This window comes from Pipistrellus kuhlii, unplaced genomic scaffold (assembly GCF_014108245.1).
Source record: "Pipistrellus kuhlii isolate mPipKuh1 unplaced genomic scaffold, mPipKuh1.p scaffold_m20_p_39, whole genome shotgun sequence".
Taxonomy (NCBI): domain Eukaryota; kingdom Metazoa; phylum Chordata; class Mammalia; order Chiroptera; family Vespertilionidae; genus Pipistrellus; species Pipistrellus kuhlii.
In genome coordinates, this window is record NW_023425539.1 from 758,034 (window position 1) to 777,092 (window position 19,059).

At 57.9% G+C, this 19,059-nt stretch overlaps 2 protein-coding genes across 13 annotated transcripts in view; one reads left to right on the forward strand and one right to left on the reverse strand.

Annotated features, from left to right (window-relative positions):
• The first annotated feature begins 1,483 nt into the window (after positions 1-1,483).
• MNT (MAX network transcriptional repressor) lies at positions 1,484-18,432 on the forward strand. 2 transcript variants are annotated; one of them, XM_036408482.2, is made up of 7 exons: positions 1,484-2,027; positions 4,084-4,274; positions 7,492-8,050; positions 8,608-8,649; positions 8,774-8,885; positions 14,378-14,570; positions 14,737-18,432. In XM_036408482.2, exons 2-7 carry the CDS (start codon positions 4,259-4,261, stop codon positions 15,483-15,485), a joined length of 1,671 nt encoding a protein of 556 aa, XP_036264375.1. In that variant the 5' UTR covers positions 1,484-2,027; positions 4,084-4,258; the 3' UTR covers positions 15,486-18,432. The 2 variants fall into 2 exon arrangements, with proteins under 2 accessions (XP_036264375.1, XP_036264374.1); XM_036408481.2 differs by lacking the exon at positions 4,084-4,274.
• The window catches only part of SGSM2 (small G protein signaling modulator 2), a 45,100-nt gene continuing 40,060 nt past the window's right edge, over positions 14,020-19,059 (reverse strand). For 3 of the 11 annotated variants that reach the window (XM_045570994.1, XM_045570998.1, XM_045570995.1), the window contains one exon: positions 14,024-14,380. In XM_045570994.1, the coding sequence (XP_045426950.1) occupies positions 14,127-14,380 (254 nt within the window). In that variant the 3' untranslated portion in view covers positions 14,024-14,126. Of the gene's footprint in view, positions 14,381-19,059 lie in introns of all 11 variants that reach the window. The other 8 variants (XM_045570996.1, XM_036408472.2, XM_036408473.2 and 5 more) reach the window with 6 other exon arrangements.

Consider the following 19,059-nt stretch of genomic DNA (forward strand, 5'->3'; position numbering starts at 1 on the left):
CGCTGGCATTGGGACAACAGAGCTGAATGTGCACCACGGTGCTTCTAATATGCCTTCAGCAGGCCTGTGCGATGACTACAAACTACCTGGGTTTCTGCAACTTCCTCCAAAGCAGAACAGCAGGGTTTCAGGTAAAGATTTTCGTGGTTCTTATCACGTATTAAATGGTCAAACTCCTCCCCATGGGAGCAATTTGGTATTCCTCCTGGACTTTTTTTTTCTAATTGGGGACCCTGCCCTATAACGGCCTGCAAGAATCATCTTGGGGTCAGGAATAAATGCTCTCTACGAAGCAACTGGAATACTGAGTCCTTTCTAGTTTCTAGGCCTGTTTCTTTACCTGCAAGATGAGGATTTGGCCAAGCTGCCCTCAGAGTTCTAGCTTTCTGATTGCACCCCCCCAAACACCAGCGCCAGAAGCGGCGGTAAGAAGGATGCCCTCTGGAGGGGTGGGGGCCAGATGGGGGAAGGCCAGCCCTTTGGACGACCCCGGTTGAGGCTGGGCCAAGAGGCCCTTCCCCCGCGCCCCGCCCGCGGCCTCTGGCCCAGCCGCCGGGAGGGCCGGGCTTCCGCCCTCCACGTTCTTGTTCCCGATTTGGGCCACGCCCCCCTTGGTCCGGGCTCGGGATGCCTCGCTATAACCGCCCCGCCCGCGACCCAGAGTAATGGGTGGCTTATGGGGTGGCACAGTTTGAGCCTCCACCCACATCAGAGACCAGTGGACAGAGTTAAGGGGAAGGAGAGGGAGATACTTTTAAAGAAAGGCTAGTGAAAACTCAAGGTTAGGCCTTAGGGCACAAATGCGGAATTTCAGTCCGACGTTCCATCTCCCGTTCACACAGTAGCCCCATCCGCACCTGCGAAAGTGACCCTGCTAAACACTGGCCCTTTAAACAGAAGGCCGGCGGTGCGGGGTGTCCATGTGGAGCTGCTCCATGCCGTGTTGTCCTGCCCGCCCATTGGCCCGTGGCCCGATGACGTCGCCTAATAGAATGCTAACGCACTGCGGGGGGAGGAATGGAGACAAAACGCGGCATCGGATCGCCACTCCGCTCCCTCCAAGTTCTCCGGCAGCCTCCGGCTGTCAGCTCCGCCCAGGGGCGGGTCCCGGGCCCGATTGCGACAGCCCGGTGGTTGCAGGAATTAGGTCACGTGTGGGTAGGGAGCGGAGAGCCAAAGATCAGGCCGGTCTCTACTATCCTGTTTCCTTGACCTAAAATGTCCTTATTTGAGCTACTTAAGTGATGAATTTTCCACCTTTCCTTCCCTCCAGCAGGACAAATTACGTTGTGAATGATCCAAACACACAGCCACAACCCTGGTTCAACTTGTGGCATACAATCGGGGCGGGGCGAGGCGGGAAAGCGGAAACGAAGGGCGCGAACCCGGCCCGAGCTCCCACCCCCACCCAGGCCACGTGTGCTCGCGCCGTAAGTGGGTGGGGACTGCTGGCTCCCGACCCCGCCCCTCCCTCCGTGAGACGCCGCGGCCCTGCGGGTGGGGGCTCCGGTCCGGGCTTTGGCTGCGGCCCCGGTGTAGTAGCGGGGGCGGCGGCCGGGGGTAGCGCGGCTCCTTCCCTTGTTGTGTGTGTCGGTGCCTCCTCGCCATCTTGTTGCAAAGCCTTTTCTTGTCGGCGGGACTCCCGGGGGCCGCGGGGCGGGAGGCAACAGAAGGAAGGAAGAGAGGGAGGGGAAGGAAGAAGGCAGTGCCGCCTTTTTTTTTTTCTTTGCACCAAATTATTTTAAATTTGCAAATTATATTTTGCAAACATTTTGGGAGACATTGATTTTCCTGCCCGTGCTCCCCCGTTCTTGCCTGCCGAGTGCGCTGCGCCGCCCAGCCCTGTCGCCCCCCGGAGGTGATCCCTCCCTCCTGCCTGCCCGCCAGCCTGTCCTGTGCCTGGCTCGCGGGCCGCAGTCTTGGCCCCGGCGCGCCCCCGGCAGCTCGCAGCGCGATGAGCATAGAGACGCTCCTGGAGGCGGCCCGCTTCCTGGAATGGCAAGCGCAGCAACAACAGAGAGCACGTGGTGAGCGGCGGGGCTGGGCCCCTGGGGCACCCGGGAAGGGGAGGCGAGCGACCCGGGTCCCCGAACCCACGCCGAAACCGCGGACAAGCCCCCTCCCGGGCGGCCCGCGATGCCAGCAGCGCTCGTCGCAGGAGCCGCCGCCCGGGGAGGGAGGAGTGTTGTGGGCAGGGAAATTAATGACTTCATTAGCATGCAGCGAGGGGCCCGGCTCCCGTGAGCGACACCCCAGGTGCCTGCCACCTCGTGCGCGTCTTTTGTGGGGCTCCCTTCGCGTGGGTCAGTGCGCCCTCGAGGCTTTGGATATGTGAGAGCCGGGGGTGGGGTAAGCAGTGGTGTTGCGTGGGGATGGCAGACCGGTGTGTGCGTGTGTGTGTGCACGGGGGATGTTTGATGGGAGCCTGGAGGGGAGCGGATGAACGGACGTGTCCATGGGCGAGTGTACAGTGCACACGAGTGGGCGTGAGTGTAACGGAGTGTGGGGTAGGAATTACTCTACGCGGAGCAACTCCCCAGCTCCCCTCGCCTTATGGGGCGGGGGCGGGGGGCACTCCCGGCAGATCTACGCGCCGCTGGGGCGGAGGCGGCCTTTGCAGAATGAAATGACATCGCGTGTCTTATGATCCGGGCCAGCCCCGCCTGACCCCGCCTCCCGGAGCTCGGGCTGGGTCTATCGTCCCGGGTTTGGGTGAGAGCCGGCTGATTGGGCGTTTGAAAGACGGCCCGCCGGTCGCTGGGGGCAGCCCCGGGGCCCCCCTTTCCGCGCCCCACTTTAGCCGGTGTGGAATGTGGCGTGTCTGCGCCTTCCAGACCCGCTTTCGGCTGGAATGTTGCGTGTGTCTGCGCACCCAGCCCGTTGGTTACACCGGCTGGTGACGTGGACGGACCCCGCCCCCGACCACGTGCACGGGGGACACTCCCGCTAGGGACGGCGCGGCCGGCCCCTCCTCGCCGCCTCGCGCTCGGCCGGAGGCGGGGTCTGGGCGGGGCTGGCCGGAGGCCTGGCGCCCGGTTGGGCCCTGGCTCTGGTCGCGGAGTCTCTCTCCGGGAGAGCCTTTTCCCTGCGAAGGAGGAGCTGGGCTTACATGTCGGTTCTCGCCCCAACCTCCTGTTTTTGATCAGGAGACGAGGGGAACCCTCGGAATTGCAGAGCAGCAGGATATTTAGAGCTCACGCATTCCCACTGACCCCAAAAACGTTCTCCCCGGGATCTCCTGGCGACATCCCCGGTCGCATTGTGGAATGAGCCGGGCTAAAAAGGGGCAAACTTTGGCGCTTCCAGGACAGGGGAGAGAGGGAGGTGTCAGATGCACCCTATCCCCACTCGCCCTTGCTGATGACCCCTAGCTGCAGGGAGCTGCAGAAAAGGGGGCTGGGGAAAGACCCGTTTTCCGTGCTGCTGCTTGGGCCCCATCCCTCCTCAGTCGGTGTGTGCAGCATCGGGGGATTCCTGCCCTCCTTAACCCTCCCCCTCCCACCCCTTCAGGCGGGTTGTTGGTGGTGGAGATTTCGCTTCGCCCTCCTTTCCTTTCTCTCTGCCTATTGTTGCTTCAATGATGAGTCATGCAGGAGGTAGTAGTGTGTGTTGAGTGTGCGCGCGTTTGCGCGCGCGCCTGCTGCCGCGCCGCCGAGGCTGCGGCCAGCGGGGGGAGACGCAGCCGCCCGGGGGCCGGGAGCAGCGGGTCGGATGGCCCAGTTGGCTCCACGGATCTCTCAAGGTCAAAAGTCACCCGAGATATGTGAGACTGAGATGCTTAGGTTTTTCAGAACCGATGAGCTAAGACATCAACCAAAACGCCCCTCCCCCTTGTCTTTGGGGTCCAGAGAAGGGTCAGGCGGGGGATAGTGTTGGTGGTGACTAAGAACTGCGTGCCTAGAAGCAGGAGGAGGAGCTTGCCCGAGATTTGTAGAGACTGAGTCACCTGCAGCCACCATCAATACAATTCAAGAATACCTATTATGTCTCCATTGTGTACCAGGCACTATGCTAGAGGTGGAACAGGATTGACCCTGACCTTGCCGCAAGGAAACATTCACCTCATCTTTACTTTACCTGCAGGCTAGTTGGTCATATGGGAAAAGGGAGAAGACCCCCACTATTGTCTGTCCACCCTTTCCAAAATAAGTAAGTCCACAGCTGACCAGTAAGGACAGGGAGGATGTGTGCAATTCTGTGAAGGAACCTGGGAATGGTTCTCTCCTAAGAAGTTGCAGAGCCCTGCCCTCCCCCCCACATGGTGAGACCTGGAGGTGAGTTGAAGCCCAGTTTAGCTGCCCAGTCACAGCTTGTTGGTGGGCAGGTTCTTAGTGGATGCTGGAAAGCCAAATCTACACCAAAAACTCATGTGCAGATGGCTAGATCAGGCCACGGCAATTTGATCTCCATTATTTATTTTCTCCTTGACAAGGCCTGCCCTCAGACTGGGGATGGGACAGGAGGGAATGGTGCATGAACCTTCTGATCAGAACTGCGGTCCCAGCTTATGTACCTGATGAGCAGCTCTGAACACGCAGCCTCTATGCATGCCCCCATTTAAACAGCCAGATTGCTCACGCGATGAACCTGAGGAGGTGTGTGCCTGTGTGTATGAGAGAGAGGAGAGAGAAGGCACCTTCATCCCGGTGGTTAGCAGGAGGGGATGGCTCCATTGGGGGACCCTTTTCTACCTTGATGGGAGGAAGCTGGCCAAGCGTCCAAGGCTTCTGACCTAGTTGCACCCTGGTGGACCTGCCTTATGTGCCAAGCTCACTGTTAGCATGCAGGAGGGGAGAATGTCCCTGAACATGTGGGGCCACCAGGTGTGGCCGTCTCAAGCTTCAGCCCTGTGCCAGCTGAACCCTGGGTCACAGTCCCTGGGGGTGGCTGAAGGGAGCATAATGCCGGTACACTCCACTGACCCTGGTGTGGGGTGGGGTGCAGCCTCTGGGCAGAGCCCAGGGAAGTTATCAGAGTGTGTGGGAGTGAGAAGTGAGTGCACCCATGGATGCAGCAGAGCATTATTTAAAAGAGCCTAAACCCATATGCTCTGAGGGAGGCTCCGAGGGACTGCCAGCTTGCTCCCCTAGACTGTCTTCCCCTCCACAGTGCACTGGGAGAGGGTAGCCACTGGGTTGGGATTGAGTCAGAGCTGGTGGGAAGAGGCAGGAAGCTTTGGTGGGCTGGATCTGGCCCGGGCTCTCCCGTTCTTTACCACCAGTTAAGCTTTTTTGTGCTGACCCAGGTGTGATAGAGTGTGGCCTTTCACTTGGGTTCTTCTGGCACCTGTGAGGGTACCTCCTTGGCTTTGGAAGAGGAGATTGCCATCTCCCGGGTGAACTTTGGAGTTGCTTTAAAAAATGGAGAATATGAGGTTTGCCTTCAATCTGAGTTCCAGGTCACCTATTCTTGGGATTGGGGCCCTGTCTCTCCCCCTAAATATGGGAGAGTGGAATACTTGACCCGAGGCCAATGAAAATTTGGGTCCTGGTTCCAAGGAATGCAGGTGGGGACTGTGTTGAGCTCTGAGTGCCAGGGTCTTATGTTGAGGGTGGGGAGGGGAGAGGTGAAGATGGTGCAGAGAGGTGGGCTAGGGATGTCCCAGGCGGGGCCTGAGAAGGACTCCATAGCTGGAACTCAGCGGGGTTTCTTTCCCAGCGTTTCTGTAGGAGCTGGAGCAGAGAGCTGGTTTTCTCTGGGGCTGGAACACAGTCAGTGCTGGCTGGAAAGCCGCCCCTCATTGGAGTAGGCCTGCTCTGGCCGGCAGCTCCCCTTCCTGAAGAGGCCGGTGCTGACCTGTCCAGCTCCTGAGCTCTGGCTGCTGGGAAACCACTGAGTGCTTCCCCTCTCAGAGCACATCCCCCTCTACTTCCTCCTTTGCCCCTGTGGGGGGAGGGGCTCAGAGCAGGCCTGGCTCACTCAAGTTGTTGATTGGCTAAAGGGCCCTGAGCTCTAAGGTTTTCTGGGGCCCCCGGAGCCTGACAGACAAGTGGGGGTTGATGTCCTCCGGCTGAGGGAGGCTGTTTGCCAACCTCATCCCTCAGCCCCACCCCTTGTGGGGTGGCCTGTTTGGGGCGTGTCCATGCTGTCAGCTGGGTTAGTCTGCCGAGTGGTGAAGCCCCGCCGAGGGAGGGCAGGTTGTGGGCTGGGGCCTGCAGCCGCTCCCCAGGGTCCTGGCCCAGCTCTGGAGCCAGGGACCCTAAAATGGGGCAGAGCAGCATGGGCCGCTTCCCTTACCCCTGCTCCCAGCTGCTAATCAGGCCTCCCTTTCCTGCAGGGCTTTCTTTCAGCAGAGATGCTGGACGATGTTGCAATGTTGCCTGAGTCGTTGCTTTGTTCAGCCTCTATTAAAAAGGCCATGGCTTTCCTTTCTGCCTGCCTCGTACCTTTCCAGTTTATGCTGCTGGGTGAGGTGGGTGGGATTTGAGGGAAATGAAGTTTCAGCATGACAAAGGACAGAGAAGGACCAATTTATGTTTTGAAGGGTCCCTGAGGGAACCAGAGGCATTGGGACATAGCCTTAGGAGTCCCAAGTCCTGAGCCTGTTTTCCCCATGTGTGAGCTGAAGGTGATGTCCCTGCCCCACCTGTGGTGGGGGGGCTCTTGTGAGGACCCAGGTGTGTGTCGACACCTGGTGGCATATGTTGGCACAGTAAATGCCAGGCATCCACCCTGTGTCAGAGAGATCTGGCTGGTTCCATTTTACCTGTGACCTGCTGTTGGACCCTCAACAAATCACTTAGCCTTTCTGAGCTAATTTATCTCAATCTGTGAAATGAAGGTACTGCTTGCCTTCTTTTATATATCTACATTATTGCTTTCAGAGAGGAAGGGAGAGGGAGAGATAGAAACATCTATGATGAGAATCACCGATAGGCTGCCTCCTGCACTCTCCCCCTCGCCCTCACCAGAGATCGAGCCCACAACCAGGCATGTCTGGAATTGAACCCGGGCACCTTCAGTCCGCAGACCAACACTATCCATTGTGCCAAACCAGCTAGGGCGGTACTGCTTGCCTTCTGTTGGTATTGTTGAAGGTCTTGCCCAGAAGCTATGATCTGACATGGACTAGCCTCTGCCCAGCTCATCTGTCACCCTTTTGCTCCTGACCCTTGATCAACTGCCTAACCCTTCAAGTGGCTAAGCCTCCAGCATCCTCTCTGACACCTGCCACTCCACCTAGGCCTGTCTTCTCTCGTAGCCTGGATTATTATCCCGTTACTTGCCCCTTCTGCTACCTCCAGGCCTTGAACTCCCCAAAGGCAGGGAGTGGGTCGGTTTCATTTGCTCATTGCTGTGCCACCAGCACTTAGCCAGAGCCAAGCTGGGTAAGGATGGATATTTGTGGCATCTCAAGCTGAGCAGAGGTGTCACTGAGCCCTGACTGGCACAAGGTCAGAGGGTGGGTTATGCTCTGCTGGTGAAGGACAGTTGAAGCTGAAGCCCAGGACTGGGTCCCGCTGAGACAATCTTTGTGTTCCCTCTGCGTAGAGGAGCAGGAGCGTCTTCGCTTGGAACGGGAGCAGGAGCAGAAGAAGGCCAGCAGCCTGGCCAGGCTGGCCCATGCCCTGCCTGTGGAGGAACCCCGCATCGAGGCACCACCCCTGCCTCTGTCGCCACCAGCACCCCCACCAGCACCCCCACCAGCACTTGCCACCCCCACCCCACTGACTGTCATTCCTATTCCAGTAGTGACCAATTCCCCTCAGCCCCTGCCCCCACCCCCACCACTGCCCCCTGCAGCCCAGCCTCTGCCCCTGGCACCTCGCCATCCCACCCTGATTAACACCCCTGGACTCAGCATTAAGGATTCTGCTCCCCTGCCCACCAGGCCACAGGTGCCCACCCCTGCACCTCTACTGCCAGACTCCAAGCCCACTGGCAGCCCCAAGCCTTTGCAGCCCCTCCCCACACCCATCCTGACCATAGCACCACACCCTGGAGTCCAGCCCCAGCTGGCCCCCCAGCAGCCACCCCCACCTACTCTTGGGACCCTGAAGTTGACACCAACTGAAGAAAAATCCAGCGAACAGAAGAAGAGGCCTGGGGGGTAAGTGAGGTGTGGCCGAGATGGGGCTGGTGGAATGGAAAGAACTGCCCGCCCCCATGGGCTGTGTGTGCAAGAGAAAGTACCTTCCCAAGCTAGCCCTTCAGAGCTATGCCCTCCCTACCTCTCCAGCCAGAAAAGCGCCCTCCCGTATTCGCACACAGTCTCACTGTGCCATGCCCATCGGGCAGTGGGGAATGAGTATTGCCCTCAGCTCTGGGGCGTCTGTATTCTCTGATTCCGTGCAAGGCTGGAGCTGATAGTATCTGTAGGCCTTTGGAAAGAGTGTTGCATTATGGGTCTCCTGGGAGAGGGCTGGGATCGCCTGGGATATTTCTTTGAGCCCAAGGAGCCCGCTGTCTGAGGTGGGATGGAGGGTTTAAAGGGGTTGTGAAGTATGGGCATACGTTTACCCTCCACGGGGCGAACCTCTCCCCTTGTTGCTTTTATAGAGAAAGTCCGGAGAAAAAGCCTGTGGCATTTGGGCCGTGGGGGTAGGGGGCAGGAAGGCCGCCTAATGGGGCCCTCCTCCCTGAGCCTCCTGTCTGTCTGGGTTGCAGGATCGGAACCAGAGAAGTCCACAACAAATTGGAGAAGAACAGGTGTGTGTGCGTGCGTGTGTGTGACCTGGCTCTGCCCCTGGTCCCCCCAGCTCTCCTCGGGCCTTCCCTCTTCCCCCCTCCCCCAGCGCCGGCTGACCAGCGCTGCCCGCCCTCCTCTCCTCAGGAGGGCCCATCTGAAGGAATGCTTTGAGACCCTGAAGCGCAATATCCCCAACGTGGACGACAAGAAGACCTCGAATCTGAGCGTGCTGCGGACGGCGCTGCGGTACATCCAGGTACGGAGCGAGGAAGCCTAGCGGGGGAGAGGCGGGCGGCGGCGCGGCGCAGCGCCGGCTTCCTCCCCGCGGCCCTCCGCCCCTCCGCCCCTCCGCCCGCCGCGGCTCCGCCCGCCTCCACGCGGGCGCCGAGCACATGGCGGCTGACGTCAGCGGGGTCCCCGCCCGGGAGGGGGCGGGAGGGCGCGTGCGCCTGCGCAGGGAGGCGGCCCCGCCGAACAGCCCCGCGGAGCCCCGCCCACCGCCGGGCTGCGGGCTCCGGGACTAACCCGCGCCCGCCCCGCGCTGCCGCCTGACGCCGCGGGTGGGGAGGGCGTGGGGTGGCCCGGACCTCCGCCCGCCCATCCGCAGTGCCCGGGCGGAGCCGGATTCCACCCGTCTCGTGGGTGGGGTCCCCTGGGCGTGGCTCCTTCCACTAGGCGGCGCGCGTCGACGAAACCCCCTATTTTCACCCCAGAAGGATAAAGATCGACTGAGGTGCACGGCCCGTTACACCTGGGGTTAGGGAAGTGCGGTGACAAATCGCCCCTGTGGCACCGAATCCTTAAGAATGACGCTTTCCTTTCCTCAGGATTGTTAAAAAGCCCTTTCCGAGCGACCCTCCTGGCTGCGGCCCCTCCCTCCGGGCATTGGTCCTCAGTCTGGGAGGGGGGGGGGGAGGTTGCCCCTCAGATAAGACGGTTGCCATGACCGCCGAGTTTCGGTTTCCTTGGAAACCAGCCGTAGGTTCGCGTGCGGGAAGAGGCTGTGGGGATGGGGCGGGCCGCCACGCACGGCTGCCGCAGTGACGGAGTCGGAATCGGCCGCTGGGGGAGTGGGAAGGCCTACGGCTCCCTGCCCGCGCGGGGCGGGGGCGGAGGCGCCGCTGGTCTCCCTGTCGGCGGCTCGGGAAGCCTGAGGGCTGGGCTGGAAGCCAGCGGGGGAGCACTACCCCTCCCTCGGCCTCAGCTGCGGGGTCACAGCCCTGAGGTAACCGCTGCCTGACTTGTTGAAGGGCGGACGCACTGCTGCTCCACCGCGGAGCGTCTCACCCTTCCGCCCGCCCTCAGGCCGAGGGGGCGGGGCTGGCGCGCTTCCCAGCTCCCGGGAGGGGCGGGGCCAGCCCAGGGATTGGTCGGGCCGGGTGGGGGCGGGGCTCCTGAGCGCGCGGAGGGGGGTGGGCCCCGGGGTGACACAGCAAAGCCGGGTCCGCGTGGGTGTGCGCGTGCTCCTGGAGGGGCGGGGCGCCAGCGTCCGGGCCGGCTGGGGCGGGGAGGGAAGCGGCCAGGCCGGGGTTTTAGGACCGTACCCCGGAGACTTATTTCTGGGATGTGTTTTCAGAATTTGGGCTTGAATGTAAGCTACTGGTCTTTCAGTCATGTAGCCTGGGAGCAAATCTGTGTGTGTGTGTGTGTGAGAGAGAGAGAGAGAGAGAGAGAGAGAGAGAGAGAGAATATGAATACCAGTTTTTTCTGTACTGTTGTGACGCTAAATAGGAAAAAATAAATAAAAAAGTGTCTTCATAATGGGAATGTTAGGAGGATTAGCCTTCTATAAATACTAATAGCAGTTACTGAGAAATGGGAAGGTTCCTCTTTATAGACACATACTTAGGGAAGGAAGTCTTGCTAAGGGCTTGAAAGTATATCATACTTGGGATATTTGCTTGGGCTGAATCGGAAGCAAATTGGATACAGGCTGTCCAGAGAGATACTTGTCCTGGGGCTGGCAATGGAAGCAGAAACTTACAAGGCTGTCTGTAAATCCTCACCTTCACTCATTTATTTATTTATTCATCCAAGCACTGTGATTCTGAGGATAAAGCAGGGCGTAAAGAAAAAAGTATGGGTCTCTGTCCTCATTGGTTTGGTCTTGTGTTTGATTATAAAGAAATAAACCAGAGGACTGTGCCATAAGGCTAGGGGTTACAGGATTTGCTCTGGGGAGTTGTTGCTGAGGACAGAGCATTTGACTTGAGACCTGAAAGGTCTCAGACTGACCTAAGCAAAGTAGAGGGCAGAGAGCACAACACAGGCCAAAGTTTCTCCAGCAAGAGGATTGCCATACAGAGATGGGAGGCAGCAGCATGCGAGATGGGAGTTGAGAGAGAGAACTGGAGAGACCATGTGGGGCGTGTACACTGGGCTTTGGTGGTGTGCTGAGGCAGGAAGCTGTGGGAAGATTAGTCCCCAGCCAGACCCAGAGTAGCTTGGAGGTGGTAAAGTATTTGAAAAATGACTGTTAAGTGGACAGAGACAGGAAGAGGAGGAGTAGGCAGGTACCAAACCACACATCCAGGTAGTCTTAGAAAGGAAATGGGTTTCAAATGAAGCAGTGTGTGTTCAGCTGGTGTTGCTTAGTGGTTGAGCCCTCAACCTGTGAACCAGGAGGTCACAGGTGTTTTTTGTTTTTTTTTAGTATATGTGCTGCCGAAGCGAGCACAAGGTCACAGGTTTTGATTCCCGGTCAGGGCACATGCCTAGGCTTCTGGCTGGATCCCCAGTAGAGGTTGTTTAGGAGGCAACTGATCTATGATTCTCATCATTGATGTTTCTATCTCTCTCTCTGAAGTCAACTTAAAAAATATTAAAATGAATCAGACTAAAGTTATACCCTGGGAAAACTTCCAGGGGCTTCTAGGCCCGTGGGGAACTGGGCTGGGTGAGAAAAGGTGTGGGCCCCGGATGTCCTCTCCCCCTGAGCCAGAAGTCTATCTTTCCTGCTAGCAGGTAAAGATCAGGAGGCCACTTTCAGCCCGCGGCAGCCTGGTTGGAGTGAGGGTTGAGTCACCACAGGCCCTGTCATTTATGAGGCCTCTAAGACGTCATGTCTAGCAGTGGTAGCAGTGGCCTCTTTGGGTGAGAAGCCAGACAAGTGTGTGTGGGTAAGAGGAGGGGGCCTTTCTGGCAGAAATATGGGGAGAAGCAGGTTGATCTCAAAGCCAGGAAGATAGAGGGGGCTGTGTGGCCTGGGACGGGCTATAGAAATGTAAAGCTACCAGGTTTCAGGCTACTACAGAGCATGGCTGTGTCTGAGCTTTGTGTTGCAGGCACTAATGGTTTGAGGGATCCCTCACTGGTCAGGTAAGGAGTTAAGGGCTGTAGGAGGGAGTGTGGGGAAGTTGGGCCTAGTTGGTGTGTAGAGTTGAAGACATTGCTATGCCCAAGACAGGCAGGTGAACAGTCAAGAGAGGCTGCCCTTAGGAAATGAAGTGAGGGAAGGCTCGAGTCTAATGGGTGACTGATTCTCCTGAGATGAAGGGAGACAGGTTGGAGGTGGGAGCTAACACACATTCATCCTCACAGATTCTTCCCCTGGGGCCGCGTGAGACCTTGTCCATAGCTCTGTGCAGGCCGCTGGTGGAGTCGGGCTGTGAGCTAACTATGGAGAGGCCTTGCCTCTCACGGGGTCAGACAGGACAGTGTGTATGCAGTGGAAACTAAACTTGAAATATTTTGTGATATGAGTCATTGTCTGATTAAGTGTAACCTGACAGTCTCATTAAATGCTCAGGTATGTGGTGGATGTCAGGAGGGTGTATTTTTTTAAAAATATATTTTTATTTTTTTTATAGAGAGAAAGGGAGAGAGATAGAGAGCTAGAAACGTCGATGAGAGAGAAACATCGACTAGATGCCTCTTGCGCACCCCCTACTGGGGATGTGCCCGCAACCAACGTACATGCCCTTGACCGGAATCGAACCTGGGACCTTTCAGTCCGCAGACCAATGCTCTACCGCTGAGCCAAACCGGTTTTGGCAGGAGGGTGTATTGTTGAGGGCAGTGGAGGAGGTGGGGCCCAAGTGTAGTCTTGGAGCACAAGCAGGTAGACTGAGTAGGGTAAGAAGGGCGGATCCACATGTGAGCATCTGGATCCATAATGGGAGAAGCAAACTAAGGCCAAGTGGTGAGTTTGGTATATGGAGAGCCAGTGAGCTCTGCACCTGGCCGTGACTGGCAAGCCTGGGAAGCTAGAAGCTCAAGAGCAGTTCAGTAAGAGACTCAGGAGGTAGCAGGGCAGGATGGTCTGTGTCATCTGGTTGACCCAGCAGTCATGACATGCCCGGGCCGAGGAGAAGCAACAGGGAGGCCTGTGAAGCTTAGGTTGGTGTAATGGTTTCAGAGTCAGGAGGTCATGGAGGATGGGTGAGACTTGGGGTGGAGGGCAGCCAAGAACTAGGACATGAGCTGGCATTTTGGAGCTGCTGTGAAGCCTCATGCAGAGGGAAACTGGAGACCCTTCTGATAGGGAGCAGTGCCACATGGGAGATGGGGCATCCAGCCCCTATGTGAGGGGTCAGCCTAAGGGGCACATGGTCACCTATGGCCCTGGAGAACTTGAGGGAGAGATGGCACCTTGCATAAGGGTGTTCTTAGCGAAGTGGGTGACATCAGCTTCTCGGGTGAGAGTGACATGGAACCTCTCCAGGAGTGCTCAGTCAAGTCAGCGATGCTGTCCAGCACCCCAAGAGCCATTTCTCATTGATTGTTGCAACTCAGGTACAGGTGTTAGAGGAGGAGCACATTCCAGGGCTGAGGGTTGTCTGGTAGCCAGGTGTGTGTGTGTGTGTGTGTGTGTGTGTGTGTGTGTGTGGCTGTGGGCAGTGTGAAAACAGAGGCTGGGGAGGAGACCCAGGTGGGCACCTCAGGGAGTAACGTAGGAGGCCAGAGAGGAGGTGCAGAGCCGGCAGCCGCTGGGGGCCAGATGGAGGCAGATCAAGAAGATGAAATGTGGGGGTTTTACAAAGTCTAGGGGTCATCCTCTAAGAACACTGAGTTAGGTAGACTAGTGAATAAGGAGGTGGAGAAAAGGGCTGACCCATTTGGGGTTCTATGGGGAATGGGTTCCAAGGAGGGTAGCTTACGGCATTAGTGGGTGACATAATAGTATGAATGGTGGTATGTATGTGCCTTGGGCAGTGGTCGGCAAACTCAGTCAACAGTGGGCAACAAACTCGGACCCAAATATCAACAGTACAACGATTGAAACTTCTTTTGAGAGCCACATTTTTTAAACTTAAACTTCTAACTCCAATTCTTCAAAATAGACCTGCCCAGACCATGGTATTTTGTGGAAGAAGGGTCAAAGAGCCGTATGTGGCTCGAGAGCTGCAGTTTGCCGACCACGGATCTTGGACATTACCTGAGAAATCTGTTACACCTTTTGTCATCTGCAGAATGGAGGGAGGTGCTACCAGGAGAGCGGGTGGGGCAAGAGGCAGCGAACCCTTCCAGAGAGTTGATGTGGAGAAGGGGAAGTCGCTTACCTGGATCTGAGCTTTCTTTTAATGACGCCTGCGGAGAGCCCACAGTCCCTGGGACACTGAGCCTCCCTGGGCAGAGCGAGGGCCCAGGAGGCAGGTGGGGTCCCCAGCAGCCCCCTCGTCACTGCAGACCTGCCCCTGTGGGCCAGGTGACCTGGAAGCAAGGGTGGCTGTGGGGAGATGTTGGCAGTACTGGGGGCCCTGAGGTGGCTGCTCAGGGTATCCTGCTTTTCCTTGCCTTGCTCTCCAGTCCCTGAAGAGGAAGGAGAAGGAGTATGAGCATGAGATGGAGCGGCTGGCGCGGGAGAAGATTGCCACGCAGCAGCGGTTAGCAGAGCTCAAACATGAGCTGAGCCAGTGGATGGATGTGCTAGAGATTGACCGTGTGCTCCGACAGACAGGCCAGCCCGAGGACGACCAGGCTTCCACCTCTACTGCCTCTGGTGAGCCCCACCTCTCAAATGTCAGGCTTCCTGGCCAGGCCTTCGCCTGCTGGGAAAGTGCCCTCCCACTCCAGCCCCGGGGAGTCCCCAGGCCCCAGGAGCATTTATTTCTCCAGCCTCGTGTTTCCGAGTCCTCTGACCTATCCCTGTCCCCGTGTCCCCACAGAGGGCGAGGACAACATAGACGAGGATATGGAGGAGGACCAGGCCGGCCTGGGCCTACCCAAGCTGAGCCATCGCCCCCACCCGGAGCTGCCGAAGCCACCGCCCAGCACCGCCCCTGCGTCTCTGCCTCCCCACCCACACCCCCACTCCCAGCCTGTGGCCCTGTCTCCTGCCCATCAGCAGCCGCCACCACAGCAGAAGACACCTCTGCCGGCTCCTCCTCCCCCACCAGCTGCCCCTGCCCAGACGCTGGTGCCAGCTCCAGCCCATTTGGTGGCTGCATCTGGGGGAGGCTCCACGGTCATCGCCCACACAGCCACCACCCACGCCTCAGTCATCCAGACTGTGAACCACGTTCTCCAGGGGCCAGGCGGCAAGCACATCGCCCACATCGCCCCCTCAGCCCCCAGCCCTGCTGTGCAGCTGGCACCTGCCACACCCCCCATTGGCCACATCACAGTGCACCCTGCCACCCTTAACCACGTGGCCCACCTTGGCTCCCAGCTTCCCCTGTACCCACAGCCTGTGGCAGTGAGCCAGCCCGTGGCGGTGAGCCACATTGCCCACACCCTCTCGCACCAGCAAGTGAACGGCACAGCTGGGCTGGGGCCCCCCACCACCGTCATGGCAAAGCCAGCCGTGGGGGCTCAGGTGGTGCACCACCCCCAGCTGGTAGGCCAGACAGTGCTCAACCCTGTGACCATGGTCACCATGCCCTCCTTCCCGGTCAGCACACTCAAGCTGGCTTGAGGATGAGGCCACTCAGAGGCCCCCAGTGGGGGCAAGGAGGGGGACCTGTCCCCACACTCTCCCACCAGCTCCACACATTCCAGTCCGGCCCAGGCCCACCCCACCCACACCCACCCCCAGGCCTCCTAGGGGAAGGGGGTGCAGAGACTCTGAGCCAGGGGAGGGAGGGGCCGCCCAGGGAGCTGGGCACAGGGGTTAGCCCGCTGCACTAGGACTTGATAAAGCGATGAGAGACGCCCTGGTGGACGTGCTGCCGATTCAGCCTGGTGCTGTTCCTGCCTCCCTGTCCTGTCCCCCGAAACAGTTTGATGTGGATGTCGTGTTCTCTGCCTTCTCCCTCCCCTGCTGCCTTCCTGTGCTGCTGCTGCTGCTGCTGCTATTGCTCTGTCTGGTGATGTGGCTGAGGAGCTGGGCCTTCCCTCCTGAGCCTCAGCCTCTCTTCCCAGGCCTATGGAGGGGAAAGGAGGAGCTGAACTGAAGCAACTTGGCTCAGAAAGCTGGGGAGCTCTGTGGGCCCTATTCTGAGTACAGGTGAGAAGTCCTAGGAAGTGGCTGGTCTGAGTCCTACGCAGACATGTGGGTGCCCAGCCTGGGCTTGCCAGTTGCAGTCACTGTGATTCTTTACAGCAGAAACTAGTTAGGATTTTCTACCAACAGTAAACCAAACCCAAGCTGTTGCCAAGCTTCTGAACCTTTCACCCCTTACTACTGGGCTCCTGACCTCAAGAGGGCAGGGGGGGGGGCGGGGGGGCCTTCTCTGTCCCCGTCGTCCCCACCATCTCCAGCTGGGTCTGGACTGAGCTGAGCTGCTCTGGACCCCTGCTCCCATCCCTAGGCGTGGCTTTTGGCTTCCAGAAGGCTGCCACTCCCCCGGTTCCCTGGCCTCTGCTTAATGCTCTGCACTCCCCTGAGGGATGGGTGCCTGGGTGCCACCTGGGAGACGTGGACCAGCATCTGGTCCGGGTTCCAGGAGCCTGAAGCCACACTGTTGAGGCAATTAGGAAGTGAAACAGCAGGGGTTCCTCTAGGCTCCCAGCCCTTTCCCAAATAGGCCCTGGGGCCTGTGGAGGGAGCAGAGCCCAGGGCAGGGCTGCTGCTGCTGCTGCCCCAACAGTCTCTAGTGTCATCTCTGCCCTGAACGTTGCCCTTCTCCAGTGGGCGTCTGCATGCACCCTCCCTGGTGGGGACTTCTGTGTGCCACTGCCTTCCTCTGAGGAAAGGTCCTTAGTTGGGCCAAGGGCAGGGCTGAGCTTGGGGTGGAGAGGAGGGGGCTGGTGTGTAGGGGATGCTGTTTTCCCTGCCTCCACCTTGGCAGGCTTTGAAGTCTTTTTTTTAAAAAAAAGTATATTTTTATTGACTTTGGAGAGGGAAGGAGAGACGGAAACATCAATGATGAGAATCATTGACCGGCTGCCTCCTGCACACCCCAGCTGGGGATTGAGCCCCAACCCAGGCATGCGCCCTGACGGGGAATTGAGCCGTGACCTGGTCCATAGGTCGATGCTCAACCACTGAGCCACTCTGGCTGGGTGGGTTCTCTTTTTATGTAGGTATTTATTACAAGTGGCCTTGTGTCAGACACACCGTTACACACACGGGCACACTTGGCTCCCCACCTGGACACATCAGTGGCCTTTCAGTGTGGAGAGAGGACAAGAGTGTCCCCAGGTGTGGAGTTTGCACTGACAGGCTGGGGGTGGGGTAAGTGCTGGGGCCCAGGACCTTCTGGAGCGGCCCCAGCAGAGGTCTTGGATAGATTTATATGCCTAAGAACTCCCTTTCAGTTCCTCCCTGGTCCCGGAGCCCTCCCGGAGGACTTTCTCCTGTGTCTCCTGGGGAAGGCCTTTCAGATGCCTTAGAGGCCTCCAGGGGAGAGTCCCGTGCTGTCCCCGGCCCCATGCAGCGCTCCCACCTCACAAGCTTGCTGCCTTCTTGCACTTGCAGCCGCCAGCACCACCCCGGTTCTCTGTGGAGCCACTTCCACTCCCGATGTGATTACAATGGAAAGAACAGGGAGAAGGGCAGGCCTGGTGCCCAGGGAAGTCACACTGGTGAACCGCCTCTCCTCAGCTCCGTTCGCCTCCCTACATCCTGAGGCTAGTCCGGAGTTAAAACTTGTGTCAGCCAGTTGCCCCTCGGGCCTGCACAGATACCTCATCCGCCCGCTGCCCGTGCCCCTCTCCGTCCCCAGCAGTGGGGGCTCCGAATCTAGTGCCGAATGACTATGTCCAGACTGGTGACGATGGGTGTTGCTGTTCTTGTTGTTTGTGAATGCTGTGACTCTGTGTGCCCGAGAGGGCAGCTGCCCAGCCCTTTGGGCATCTCCCTTCTGAGAGCTATCAGGACCACATCTGTCCTCACCCTGTGGGACCGCCTGCCCCTGCCCTCCCCTCCCTAGCCCTTCCAGCCTGGGGGACATGCGCACACACACATCTTACCTCTCATGCGTGTTTTACTTTTTGATGTTCAGAGTGGCTCACTGGCTGGGAATCTTTACCTCGGGGAGAGGGGGAGGTTGGTTCCTTGGGGAGGGGGCCAAAGAAGGGCAGGGAATGCCTGGAGGGAAATGGGGGGGGGGCACCAGAACCCCTGCTCTCTCCAGGAACAGCTGCTGCTCCCCCATCCCAGGGTCCCACCCCCACCCCCCAAAGAGGTGGCCCTTGTTTACAGTGAGGACTCGGTCACTGTGTCTCCGTTTCCTGAAATATAAATCGTAGTGACCCCAGACTGTAGAGATTTTTATGTGTTTGGATACATCTGCTGTGTGGGAAAAAAAAACTACAAAAAAAACCCTACTTTTGTACATATTGTATTTTTACTATTGAACTGTATTCTAGTGGCTGTTCATGCTCCAAGACTTTAGGTATGAGACATGAATACTATCCATGTAATAAGCACTTGCCTGGAATAAAATATAAAATTGAAATAAACCTGCACTGAAACTTGAGACGGAGCTGCCAGCCCGCAGCATCTGGGTCCTTTTGTTGTGAAAGGAGGCAGAGCCCTCCAGCAAGAAGCACCGTGTCCCTTCCCTGTTGCTGTTTGGGGGATGGTTCATTTTATAAGGTTAGAGACCTTCCTGTTCTGATGCCAGTGTTGAATCATCATCAAGCTCCCAAGTAAGAATCCAGGAGCTTCCTCAAGCCATTCTTACAAACACTATCTTGTTTTATCTCATAACAGTGAAGTAAAGCCAAGAACTAGTTAACAGGTTTGAGATGGCTGAGCGACGTCAGAGACACAGCTAGCCTGGGACCTTGTATAGCTTCAGTCAGACCTCGACTTGTGCAGGGTTCTCCCTGAGCACACGCCATCCTGCCCTGGGGCCTGCGGTAGAATTGGGGATCTTAAACTCCTGAAAGTTCCAATGGAAAGGAAGGTGAGGAAGAGATGCATTCATGGGGTAGAGGTTAGGACAGGTCAACTAGGGAGTCCGTATGGCTGTCCTTTCAGGGGAGGGGACAAGAGGAATAGGTCAAAGCTATGTTCTAAGGTGGCCTGCAAACCAAGTTTTTGGAAAACCTTTGTCCCTAACTACATCTTCCCAGTTTAGGGGAAACCAGCCCTTTGGCAG